Below are 12,257 nucleotides of genomic sequence, written 5' to 3'. Positions count from 1 at the left end.
GTGAACGAAGGAGAAACCGCAGTCAGGCCACCAGAGCTCCCGCGTTGCGTGAACCCACCCCACCCCAGGCGGGAGGCGAGAGGCGCAGCGACCGGTCCAGGCGGGCTGAGCGCGTCCCTTCCACGTGGCTTAAAGGCCAGCCCAGCGAGTGGGCGGAACACCCTGGCCTTCTTTGTGACGTCACGGGGCTTCCAGAAGGCTCCCGCGGGCTTTCCTTCGGAAGGCACGCGGCGCGCCGGCAGCCAATCGGAGGAGCGCGCAGGCCGGGGGCGGCGGGGGAAGGGCTGAACGGCTCGCCCCCGTCTCCTAGAAACCAATGCCAGCGGAGAATGGGGGTGACTGGCGGCGGCGAGGCCAATGGGAGCCGAGGAGCGCGGCCCGTCTTAGGCGGGGGGGCGAGGCGGGCGGGGGGGCGTGCCCCACTCAGCCCTCCCCTCTTCCCCCCGTTCTCCAAAGGGACTGGGCTCCGGTGGAGACGGGCGGCGCCTGAAGCCAATAGCGCGCGGGGGGCGGTGCGGTGGGCCGTTGCTAGGCGAGGGCGGGTTCCCGGTCCGCCAGTTGCCCCGGCTCGGCCGAGCGGGTGGCGGCGGCGGCGAGGGCGAGAGCGCAGCGCGGCGAAGGCGGTGAGTGGCGGGCCGGGCCGGGCCGGGCTGGGCTGGGCTGGGCTGGGCTGGGCGGGCCGGCGCCGCCTCCGCCTCGGCCGCGGCAGGTGCTGGAGGGGCGGCGCGGCGGGCGGCGCTGCGGGGGCGGCGGATCCGCGGCGCCGCTGCTGGCATTCCTCGCCCAGCCCCGCGCGCCGCTGCCGCTCCGCCGCTCCGCGCGATGCCCGCCGTCCTGCTCTTCTGGAGCCGCCTGGAGAGGTAGGTCCGGCGCCGCGGGACCCGCAGCCCCGCTTCTCCGGCCAGCCCGCCCGCTGCCCAGCGGCTCCTTCCGAGCCCCGCCGCGGTGGGGGGCCGGGGCGCCGAGCGTCCCGCGGGTCCCGGAAAGCCGCTGCCCCCGGGTCTGCTGGGACGGAGCCGGCGCCCCCTGCTTCGCCTGCGGAGCGGGTCGTGGCCGGACCCCTGACCTCCCGGGCCCCGGCTCGGAAGAAGTGCGGGGGGGGGGGGTCGGGTGCCTTTCCCGAAGGGTCGGGGAGGGCAGGGAGCGCCCGGCAGCCCCTCTTTTCCGGTTGCCTTTCGTGGCCGCGCGGTTGCACGCCCGCCCAGGGGTCTGGGGCAAGGGTGGGAGAGTGAGGTGCGCCTGGGGGGCATCTGCCCCCCTGCTTTAGTGGGGTGCCCCCCCGGGCCCGGGCCGGGCCCGTTCTGCTGGGCGGTTTGGCTGAAGTGGGTGGCGGGTCAATCATCCCCGCGCCGTGTCGTGTTTTATCACAATCTGGGGCGGGGGTGCTACGGGGCGACCTACGAGGCTTGGCAGCCTTCCCTGCCATTTGACGTCAGGCAGCCCCCACGCAGGGAGAGACGCTCCGCTTTTGCTTGGTCGGGGGCTGCTTCCGAGCTCCTTGGAGTCCCCCCCCTTGGGGCTCCGATCAGGGCGAGGGTCCGCCGCCTCCCAGGGCGCCGGGCGATTACAGCCAGGTGCCCGGGTGGGTCACCCAGTGCCTCTGCGTTGTACCCTGTGCGTTGGAACTGTCCTGCCTCCGTTCGGAGCTGAAATTTCCCTCCCTCCCTCCCTCCCCTGTATGTGTTTGTGTGTGTGTGTGTGTGTTCGTGTGGACTCTTTGCGCTGCCCCACCTGCCCGAAGCCTATTTCCAGCTTCTGATCTCACCAATTAAGTTTGGGAATTCTTGCTTTCTGTGTCAGCAACGCTTGATCTTTGGCGTCACTCTCTGCTTCCCCAGAGCAGAGGTGGCATATGGGGAGTGGCATGTGTCTGTAAGGATTGTAAGGACAGTGTCCCCCTCCAACCCAGGAGGCTGTGCTGGTTGCTGGGCTCAGTTGTGGAGCAGTGACACCCCATTATTGGCAGTTGCCGGACCTGGCCCAGAAGTGGGGGCCAGCGTGGCTTGATGGGACTGTGATACCTGCAGAGAATTGCTTGGCTGCCTTCCTTATGCCAGGGTTCCCCAAGTTGGCACTGTCCGCATGTGCTGGACTGCAGCACCCATCACCCCCAGCCTGAGGTTGGAGTGCAAAGTAGGGCAAGCAACTGTGCATGTTCTTGCTTGGGGAAGATGGGTCCTGCAATGAAGTCACAAAAGCAGGATTGGAAGGTCTGTCTCAGGGCATCCCTGTGGGCTAGTGGAGAGAACAGCCAGGAGCGGGGGGAGGGGGGGGGCTTCCCTGGCCCTCCAAATTTCTGAAGTTCAGCAAAACAGTGAATTCAGCACACCTCTCTGTGCCTTTTTCTGTACTTTGATGCCACGGGGAGAGGGTGGGGAGATCTGGTGGCACCCTTGAGCTGGGTGTGTGGATCTGTGTGACTGGGCTGTCTCCAGAGCTGGGTTGGAGCCTCCACAGCACCTAGAGGGGAGCCCCAACTCCGAGCGGTCTCGGCTGGCATGGGGAGAGGGCCACGGGCCGCTCACCCCCATCTGGCATGGTCTTCCCTCGCCTCCTTGTGCCAGCCGCTGGCGGTGCTTCCCTGTGATGGCGGGCTTGCATTTGGTTCTGTTGGGCTAGGGAGCTCTTTAAAAATAGCCTGCCACCATCACAAGATGTCTCCGTCTAACAGCTCCATCCTCTGCCGTCTCCCTGCCGGTACATGCTGGGAACGTGTCCCTGTGTGAACTCTTGGGCTGCTTGCTTGCTCGCTCGAGGAAGAGTTCTTTTAAGGCAATCTGCTGCTGCTGCTGCGGTCTGTCGGGGAGACGCGCCCTCCTGGGCTCGCTGGCTTCCCATGCCCGCGAGGCTGGGAGTGGTGAGGGCTGGGGCTCGGAGGGTCCCCTCTGCTTTCCCTTCACACCCCTTTGTGGGCAGGCGCCGGCTCTCCGGTTGCGGGTCACGTGGCGTCCTTCAAATAACAGCTCCGCTGGTTCCTCTGGGCGGTCGCCCCAAGGCCGCCGAGGAGGGGGCTGCGAGTCCTTCTCTGGTCTTGATCTCTGCCTCCCTCCCTCTGCAGGAACAAGGAGTCCGCTGCTGGGACCGCCTCGGCCATGGGGAAGGACTACTACAAGGCCCTGGGGATCCAGTCAGGGGCCAACGAGGATGAGGTCAAGAGAGCCTACCGCAAAATGGCCCTCAAGTATCACCCGGACAAGAACAAGGATCCGCACGCGGAGGACAAGTTCAAGGAAATAGCCGAGGCCTACGACGTGCTGAGTGACCCCAAGAAGCGGGCGGTCTACGACCAGTACGGGGAGGAGGGTGAGCCAGCCCTGCTGCTTGGGGAGCGAGGCTTCTGTGGACCCAGGGCTTCCTCCTGGCCGAGGCCACAGAGCCAGCCGGGGCTGCTGCCCCACCCCCCTACCGATTCGCTGTTGGGCAAAGGCGGGGGAGGGCCCCTTGGGGTGTCTCGAGGGCAGGGGCAGATCCAGGCTCCCCTCTGCCCGGGGTCCTCTGAGCGGGGTAAATGCCGAGGGCGGGCTCCTTCTCGGCTCTGCGGAGCAGAAGGGTTTGCAGGGCGATGCCTCAAAAAAAGGCCCTTCCCTGTGCAGGAGGGAGGGTGGCCTGTGCCTCCTGCTTCCTTTCCAGTCCCTGCTGCTGCTGCTGCTGCTGCTGCTGCTCTTGGGATGTGTCTGCGTGTGCGTGTGTGTGTGTATGGACCTGAAGAGCCTTTCCCAATTTTAGTAATCGCTCCTTCCTGTAGAAGCCTTCCCAGGCCATTTGGCAGCAAGGGAGAAAGGGTGGCAGCCTTGGCAGCCTGCTCTGTTGTTGCTACAGAGGAGCTGGGAATAACTCAGAGCCCATGAAAAGACATAAATTAAATAAATAAACAGGGGCTTGGTGGCCGAAGTAGTCCTGGGCTTCACTTGCTGGACAGAAGCCCCGGGGTCAAGACTTTGGGGCAGACAATTTTGCCGGACCTGGAAACTGATGTCCTTGCCTAGAATGAAAGGCCCCTGTTTGAGCTAAATTGTGCCTATCTGCTTTGTGTGCATTTTGCATCCACCATGCAGGTTTTAAAGGGTGAGGAAGGGAGCAGGGAAGAGGACAGAAGCAGCTGAGGGCATTGGGGGGGAGCAGGGGGGGCACCGAGGCAGCTGCCCAGCTCCCTCCTGTAGGACCTTTCCTGCCAGTGCCTCGCCTCCCCTTCTGCTCCACCTCCTGACCTTCTGGAAAGCAGGCGGCTCTGGAGGGCTACTGTAGTGTGGGGAGAGCCAAAGGCCTGGGCAGGGGGGCAAGTGGAGTTGGCCTATTCCTTGGGGAAGTTTGGGGGGCCTCTGGCTTCCAGCAGGGTCTAAAAATAAAAGCCCTTTGCTCTCGGCGCTGAGTGGGCCTTCTAATTATGTTGGAGCAGTCTTGACTGACAAGACCTGATTGCTTCGTGGCTGTTCCTGGGAAGCAGAGTGAGGGTCCTCAGGATCCTGGGGAGGGTGAGGGAGCCCCTTAGCACCTTTCTCCCCTGGAGGGGTTAGATTGGGCAGAGTCCTTTTCATGGATGATTTGGATCAGTGTGTCTTGCAGGGGTGAGAGTCCCCCTGGATGAACCTTTAGGCAGATGCCTCAGAGCCTTCTTCCTGATGCTGTCAAAAGCACAACATCTCTGAGTATGTGTAACTAATTGAAAAACAACAGGAATGTGTTAAATATTGGAAAAACTCCTTCCTTGCATCCATGCAAAATTAGAGCGAGGAGATCTCTGGACTTGCTTCTCTCTGGTTCTTTTGTAATTGAGCAGAGATTGTGATGCAAAGCCTACCATTCTTTGCTTGTGGAGGGCATCGCCTTCTGCAGAGGGAGCGTCCTCTTCAGTTAATGTGGACCAGACTGGTGGCTTGGTCCTTGCAGAAGGCTTCCTCAGAGTCTGGCTGGCCAGAGCGCTTAGACCCTCGTGATCAGCCCCCTGTCAGAGGCGGCCAGTGGGGTGGGGTGCCCATGCTGTTTAATCTTGACCCCCGTGTTGCAAAACTGACGGGAGAGCTCATCCTGGGGTGCTGCAGAGGTGCCTATTCCTTTTTTATTAGATGTGCAGCTGTCCCAAGACTTTGTGCAGTCCTCCTCTTCCTGCTCTTCTTCCAGGGGCCCATGCAACTTCCTGGCCAAGGGCCACAGTGGGTTTTGTGTGGAGCCCATGGAAGGCTGGAGCAGAGCTGGATTGTGAGGATGGGGTTGTGGTTGGGCCTCTGCTTCTGACCCTGGATGGGTGGGCGAGGGCTGGGGATTCTCTGGCCTGGGCTGCCTGCGCTGACAGTTCTTTCCTTTGGTTCTCTTTTAGGACTCAAAACTGGTGGGGGTCCCTCTGGCCCGTCTGGAAGCACCTTCCACTACACCTTCCATGGTGACCCTCATGCCACCTTCGCCTCCTTCTTTGGGGGCTCCAACCCCTTCGATGTCTTCTTCAGCAGTGGCCGATCCAGGGTCTTCAATGGCTTTGACCACGAGGACATGGATGTCGATGACGACAGCGACGACCCATTCAGCGCTTTCAGCCGCTTTGGCTTCAACGGCATCAACGGTGTGCATCGGCGGCACCCGGAGCCCATCCACATGCGCCGGAAGGTGCAGGATCCGCCCGTGGTCCACGAGCTCAAGGTTTCTCTGGAAGAGATCTACCACGGTGCTACCAAGCGGATGAAGATCACCCGCCGGCGGCTGAACCCGGACGGGCGAACGGTGCGGACAGAGGACAAGATCCTAAACATCGTCATCAAGCGAGGGTGGAAGGAAGGAACGAAGATCACCTTCCCCAAGGAAGGCGACGCCACCCCAGACAACATCCCGGCTGACATCGTCTTCATTCTGAAGGACAAGCCACACACTCATTTCCGCCGCGATGGGACGAACATCATCTACACAGCCATGATCAGCCTTAAAGAGGTGGGTCCTTGGTTCCAGGCTGGGTGGGGATGGCTCTGTTGGACATTGGGGGCTGATACTAAGTTGATGGTGTCTGTGCAACATCCTGGAGGGCTGGCGCTGGGGACAGCTGCTGTCCATGTTGGCTTTTGTTGGCCCTTGGCTTAGTTCCTTCTAGCCCAGGCTGGCCAGTGTGGGCTGTCCTGCGTAAAACAGGGGAAAGAGCACCTGAAGGAGCAGAGTTGGCATGGGAGGAGTTTGCGTTGCCGGAAGGGAGCCGTGCAAGGCAGCACGCTGGGTTCTTCATCAGACAAGCAGGGGAACCTGAGGCGGCCAGTTCCCCCACACAGCCAAGGCAGGTCTGGGTTACGTTTTGGGAGGCGCGTGCCTGTCTTCCTCTTGCCTTCTCAGGTGGCTTTAGACAAGATGAACAGAGGCGGCCAAGAGCCAGTGCCAGCACGAAGGCCCATAACCGCCTTTCTTCTCTTGGTCTAAAGACACTCCAAGGCTTCAGTAAACAGGGAACCCACGGAGTTGCTTGGACCATCCTTTCCCCCAAAGTGGCACTTGTCTGAAGAAAAGACAGCTTAATCTTCTTTCCCCAGGAGGAAAGGTTGCCAAGCTGGCCTAACCACTGGGACATCCTCCCCTTTCCACGCTTTGCTGCTTGTCCCCCTTTCCCTTATGCCCTGTTCTCGGAGCTCAACGTCCTGCATTCCCTCAACGGCTCCAGCTGGGCGTTTTTCAGCTTTTGTGTCTGGGTGCTTCTGTTCCTGCCCCCTGGTCACGGTTCAGTGGGGAGCACCCTCCAAACGGTGTTTCTTGAGAATGGAGGTGGGGTTTTAATTTTTAGGGGAGGGTATACGCATGGGCCGCTTCTCCATGGAGCCCCTGAATCAACTTGATTAATTCAACAAGAGCGTGGTCCCTTGCGGAGCACAGCAGCCCTCCAGCTGGGTACTGGCCCATGTCCTCCGTATCTCCTCAGAGCCTTCTGCCCCCCAGCCCTCCCCGAAGGCGCAGCCGCTCTTCCCCTGAGCCGCTCTCGGCTCCCGAATGCCTCGGCTGCTCTGGGAGTCCCCCGGCCCTTTCTGACTAGGGAAGGGGAGCCAGCCAGCGGGGGAGACGGGCGTTACGGAAGATTAACAAGCTTTTGGCTCCTTTTTGAGCAGATGTGGCACGCCCTGTTTTTCCACGTGCACTTTCAGGTCTTCTGTTGGACCGCACGGCACGTTTATCTGGCTCTGACAAGCATGGGATGGAGGGGGCGGGGAGACAGCTGTGCCAGCTGCTGCCTCTGGCTGTTCCAGCTCCCTGTATGGTGGCTTATTGAGGCCACTATGTTGGCAGGAGCTGCTGGGGGGAGGGTGGTCCGGGAGGGAGAGTGGGGCTTGGGAGTGGGCAGGGTTGGCTGGACGCTCCCCGCTGGGCAGCTGGGCGGGAATGCTCCTCTGGGGAGGGGGGAGATATCCTGCCTCTCCCAGATGCTGGGACTGGAACTGCTGCTGGTGGGTGAGGGGAGGGGGCAGGGGGAATGGTGGGAGGCAGGAAAGGGACCCTGGTCTTTCTGGCAGCAGACTGAGCCTCGGGCACTTTGTGGAGAAATGGCCGCCTGGGAGGCTGTGGGGACACTGGGGGGCGGCCTGTGTTGGGTTTACTGTTGTGCGGGCTTTGCTTCTGCCAGAGGCCTCGGGGTGCCCAGAAGGTGGCTGAGGCAGGTCTCTCGCTTTCGTCAGAGGGGCACCAGCTGGGCTACAGCCCTTGCCCTCCCAGGGCCGCTCTGCCTTCCCCACGTGGGTCACAGCTGTGATCGCCTTTTGGCAGCTGACGGGGTCAGCCATGGGCAAAAATAGCCCACTTCTGGTCGGGCCCTGCTGAACCTTGTGGAAGTTGGCAGGCAGCAGCACTCAGAAGCTCTAGCTGCTGGAGGTTGGCCCAGGCCGGAGCAGGGGGTGGGGCCTCTCTCAGGCTTCTGCACTGCCAGCCTCAGAGGCTGCGGGCTGCCCGCCACCTGGCCCTGCTGGGCTGCGAAGGCCACGGGGGGGCGCATCCCCTAATTTTGGCTGGGTCACCCACGGCCTGGGGCTGGGGGAGGCTATCGAGGCTCATCCTCGAGCTGTCTTGTCAGGGCATGTCGGTCTCTGAGAGGGCTGAGGGTTGTGCCCCCGAGATGCCCTGCAGACGTTCTGGTCTGGGTCTCCCGCTTCCCACGGGCACAGCGTCGTGGCATGATGACCTTGAGCGTCTTTGCTGGCTGTTCCCGCCTCCGCCTCTCTCACACTGGGCCTCTCCTCTCCTCCTCTCTTGCAGGCCTTGTGCGGCTGCACCGTCAACATCCCCACGGTGGACGGGCGCGTGATCCCCCTGCCCTGCAGCGACATCATCAAGCCAGGCACCGTGAAGCGGCTGCGCGGGGAGGGCCTGCCTTTCCCCAAGGTGCCCTCCCAGCGCGGGGACTTGATCGTGGAGTTCAAAGTCCGCTTTCCTGACAGAATAGCTCCCCAGACCCGTCAGATCCTCAAGCAACACCTGCCCTGTTCCTAGAGCTGCTGGGCTGGCCTCACCTGCCTGCCTGCCTGCCAGCCAGCTTGCCCTCCGAGCAGCAATACTCACGCCACGCCCGAGCCGCATTGCGCCTGGCCTGGGTGTCGCCCCGGGGCCCGCCTGCCTCTTGCTGCAAACCATGTCCTCCTGTTGCAAGAGACCCCCACTGGCCTGACCAAGCACCCCCGCCCCATCCTCCGGCAGCTTGGCTCCCTTCTAGAGGTTCCCTTTGGATCTGGTGTCCCTGCTTTGCGTGAGCCTTGGGGTGCCCAGTCCGCTCCCAGGGGGCTTTCTTCTCCTCCAGGGTCCGGATGGGGAGTGACTGTCCGTATTTCCCCAAGGAACACCAGAGCCCTGTAAATAGAATCCGGCTTCTCCCCTGTTTCCTGCCTGCTCTTTCTGGATTGCTTCACCCAGAGCAGCCGGTGGGGGTCACAAAGCCAACCCCGTCCTAATGGCAGAGGCAGATCCCGGCCAGAACTGGACCCCCTTCCCGTGCTTGGCACGGAGAAGGCCCACCTCTGTCCACCTTCCGTTTCTGCACACGCAGACCCTGTGACGCTGGGCCGGGTCGGCCCCCTCCAGCAAGCCGCGGCCCCCTTTGAGATGCAGCAGGGGCGCTTTGGACGGAAGGACCCTCTTTTTATTCTAATAGAAACATCATAAGGACTAGCCTCTTCCTGTCTGTGTTGGGTTCCCATCTTAATTCCTTGGAAAGGGCCGGGGGGTCTCCCTGCAGAAGGCGAGGGGGTGTGTGAGCTGCAGGGCCGCTGAGGATTGGGCCAGGGGCTGGAAGGAGGTGCTCAGGCCGCTTCTGGCAGATTGATGGGGCGGCACCTGTGTGTTTCCTGGGGGAGCAGAACGGCGAGCCTGGGTGGGCGGAGGGGCGGATCTGCTTGGGTGCTGCCGGGTGTTTGGGCTGCCTTTTTTAACGTTTTGGGGGAGATTTTTAAAGAAATGTTTCTTACTCTTGACAGTTACGTTTTGCTTTAGGCCAGTGCTGGCAAGGTTGCTGGGCCTGGAGGGGCGGGGGCCCAAAGCTGCTTTGCAAGAGAGGGTCTTCTCATCTTCGCCCCTCCCCGCCCCTTCCGAATTAAAACCTTGTGTCAAGACTCTTCTGTGGGATTGTGGACTTTCCATCCTTTTTGTTTTGAATTAAAACACTTTCTCTCACTTAAAACGGAGGTGCTCCCTTGGGGATCCTTTCAGTCCGTAGTGGCCAAGGCCCCCAGGTGACCCCCCTCCTTTCAGTGGGCTGCGGAGCTGAGGGGAGGCGAGCTGGGCTTGACCCGTGGCCGGACAGAGGCTCCAAAGGCCGTGCAGAGCCACTTCCTGTATAGCTGTACAGAACTGAACGCTTCCCTCCTTTGAATGTGCAATGTTTTGGGAGAAGACAGAACTGTGATGCGACGTGGAACTTGCCAACCGTTGGAACGGTTCAGACAATGCCTACTTTTTGCACCCTCTGATGTGTGTTTTTTCCCCAATGCAAAAAAAGTAGGCTGCGGACCCTGTGGGCCAAGAGGACACGGGCAGGGTGGGCCATGCCTTGCTGGGGTTCCTCCATTTCAGGGAGACCCCAGGTGGTTTTATAGTGTTTTTTTGGAATTTCTCCTTTTGTAATGTCCTGTATTAATATTTAAAAATAAAGTATTTTAAAAGTAGGTGGTTGTGCCATCTGTTTGTTAAGCCCCAGGGTGGCCCCCCCGTCTGTAGTGAGGCCAGCATGTCTGCAGGAACCACGGTGGAAGAGCCCTGAGGGGGATCAGGGCCCTGGCGGTCTTGCGAGGGGGGCGGCTAGCAGCCCAGAAACAAGGGCTGGCCGGGGCCCTTTGAGAGACGGCCGCGGGCCCCCGGCTGCCCAGACTGAGAAGCCGATTGTGAGGCCCCTGTTCCAAAAGAGCCTTGGTGCTGGCAGACGTGCCGCCTTCCCCGGTCCCCTGCCCGAGTTGCTGTGTCTTGTCCACCGAGTCCCAAGTTCTCATGCGAGTGCCCAGTCAGGGAGGGAGGAAGGGGCTTCTTTTCTGAAGGACTGAGCACCCCCGCAAGACCCTGCACCTGCCCACCCTTCTGTGCAGCTCCCCACCCTGGACTGGAGGGTGAGGGCCTCCTCCAGGCTCCCATCAGGGCTGTGCTGGAGTTTGGGTTCAAAGGCAATGTGGGGAGGGGGCCCTTGCAGAGCATCTCGCGTTGACTTCTGAAAGCAGCCCTGTGTTTCTTGGGATCAGGTGGCCGCCCTGTGCAAACTGACTTAGGAGTGGTGGGTGGGCCTGGCAAGACGGTGCGAGCTCCAAATCCCCTTCTTGCCTTTGGTTCCAAAAGGGGCCCTTCTGGCAGCGCATCCCACCACCTGCCTTCGCTTTCCGCTGGGTGAGAAAACCTCTCCCAGTTCTAACGGATGACGCAGGGAGAGGAGGAAGAACTCTTTCCCGATTGTCTGCTGCTGCTGCTGTGTCATCCCCCACCCTCCCTGCCCTGCATGCCTGGCTAAGCATCCCAGTCTTCTCCTTATAGGGCAGCTGCTCTGCCCCTCGGTTGGCTTTAGCTCCCCTTGCTTGTGCGACTGCTAATGGCCTCTCAATCAAGCCTTTGCCAGGTCTCGCGAGCGGGCCCGGTGGACGAGCGCAGGCCGAGCGCAGGCCGGCAGAATTGCAGCTGGTTGAACCGCAGGACCCGCTGGGGCTTGTACAGTGCTCTGCAGGGTCCCGGAGGACAGGGGCACGTGGGGTCCCCCAGGGCTCCGTTCTTGGCCCAGGCAGTTCACTGGAATGGGAGAGAGTGGGTCACGTTAGTGGAACTGGAAAATACCTTAGAGGACAAAATTCATGATTCAGAATGACCCCAATGGGTTCAATCATTGAGCCAAATCTAGTAGGATGATTTTAACAGCTCTTGGGGAGGAAAAATCAGAGACAGGACTGGGAGGACAGCTTGGTGGTACTGCAGGGAGGATGACTAGCAGATCCCCAGCTGAGCGTGAGCAAGCAGGGTGAGGCAGCGGCTAAAAGGGCCAACAGAAATACCGGATCCAGGCTGTGGGGGATTCTACTCCCATAATTCTGCTTTGTGCTGGTTAGACCTGGGTGGGTGTCCTGTGTCCAGCTCCAGGCGCTGCATGTTAGAAAGGATAGAACCTGGAAAGAGTTCATGGAAGAGCCATGGTTGATCGGGGGTCTGGAAATCCAGTCCTAACAGCTGAGCACTCTTGGCGTGACAAAGGGAAGGCAGATGTGCAAGAGGGCTTGATGCTGAAGAAACAGAGGCAGGGCAAGCACCGGTGGGCTGAGATTAAAGCCAAGAGGCCTAGGCTGCGTGAGAGTTTTCCTGATGGTCAACATAAATAGAACAGTCTGCTGGGAACCGTGGGGGCTTCCCTCCCACTCCGAGGGTTGCCCATGGATTGGGTGGCCCTCTCTCCAGCTGGGCTGCTCGACTCCTGTGTTGTTGGACTAGACCTGGAAATCCCTTGGAACGCACATTGCTAGCATTTCATGAATCTTGTTAGAGAAGCCGCGTTCATGTGGGGGGGTGAGCCCTGTCTTTAGTGCCCCAAGGGTGGTCTTTGCCTGAGAAGAACAGGCAACCTTCTGGAGTGAAAAGCTCTGCCAGTGGGACCTCTTGGGCCACCCTCATGGCTCTGCCTGCTGCAAGGACCAGACAGCCTTCCCAGCACGGCTGGCCTGGGTCGTCCTGAAGGGAGCAGGCCCCTGTGTCTGCCCCTTAGGTTCCTTCTTCCAGGTAGACGAGCATCTTCAGGCTGGATGCAGCGATGCAGATGTGTTGATTTCCTCAAGACAGGGATCTGGGTGTCCCTGTTG

At 60.9% G+C, this 12,257-nt stretch overlaps 1 protein-coding gene across 2 annotated transcripts; it reads left to right on the top strand.

Moving 5' to 3' along the window:
• The first annotated feature begins 569 nt into the window (after positions 1-569).
• DNAJB5 (DnaJ heat shock protein family (Hsp40) member B5) lies at positions 570-10,103 on the top strand. Of its 2 annotated transcripts, none has more exons than XM_063295913.1 (4): positions 570-623; positions 3,059-3,303; positions 5,315-5,916; positions 8,206-10,103. In XM_063295913.1, exons 2-4 carry the CDS (start codon positions 3,093-3,095, stop codon positions 8,437-8,439), a joined length of 1,047 nt encoding a protein of 348 aa, XP_063151983.1. In that variant the 5' UTR covers positions 570-623; positions 3,059-3,092; the 3' UTR covers positions 8,440-10,103. The 2 variants fall into 2 exon arrangements, with proteins under 2 accessions (XP_063151983.1, XP_063151982.1); XM_063295912.1 differs by lacking the exon at positions 570-623 and adding an exon at positions 734-860.
• The last annotated feature ends 2,154 nt before the right edge of the window (positions 10,104-12,257 follow it).

This window comes from Candoia aspera, chromosome 2 (genome assembly GCF_035149785.1).
Source record: "Candoia aspera isolate rCanAsp1 chromosome 2, rCanAsp1.hap2, whole genome shotgun sequence".
NCBI lineage: Eukaryota > Metazoa > Chordata > Lepidosauria > Squamata > Boidae > Candoia > Candoia aspera.
The sequence above is the reverse complement of the archived record's forward strand: the minus strand, read 5'-3'. Positions and strand labels throughout refer to the sequence as shown.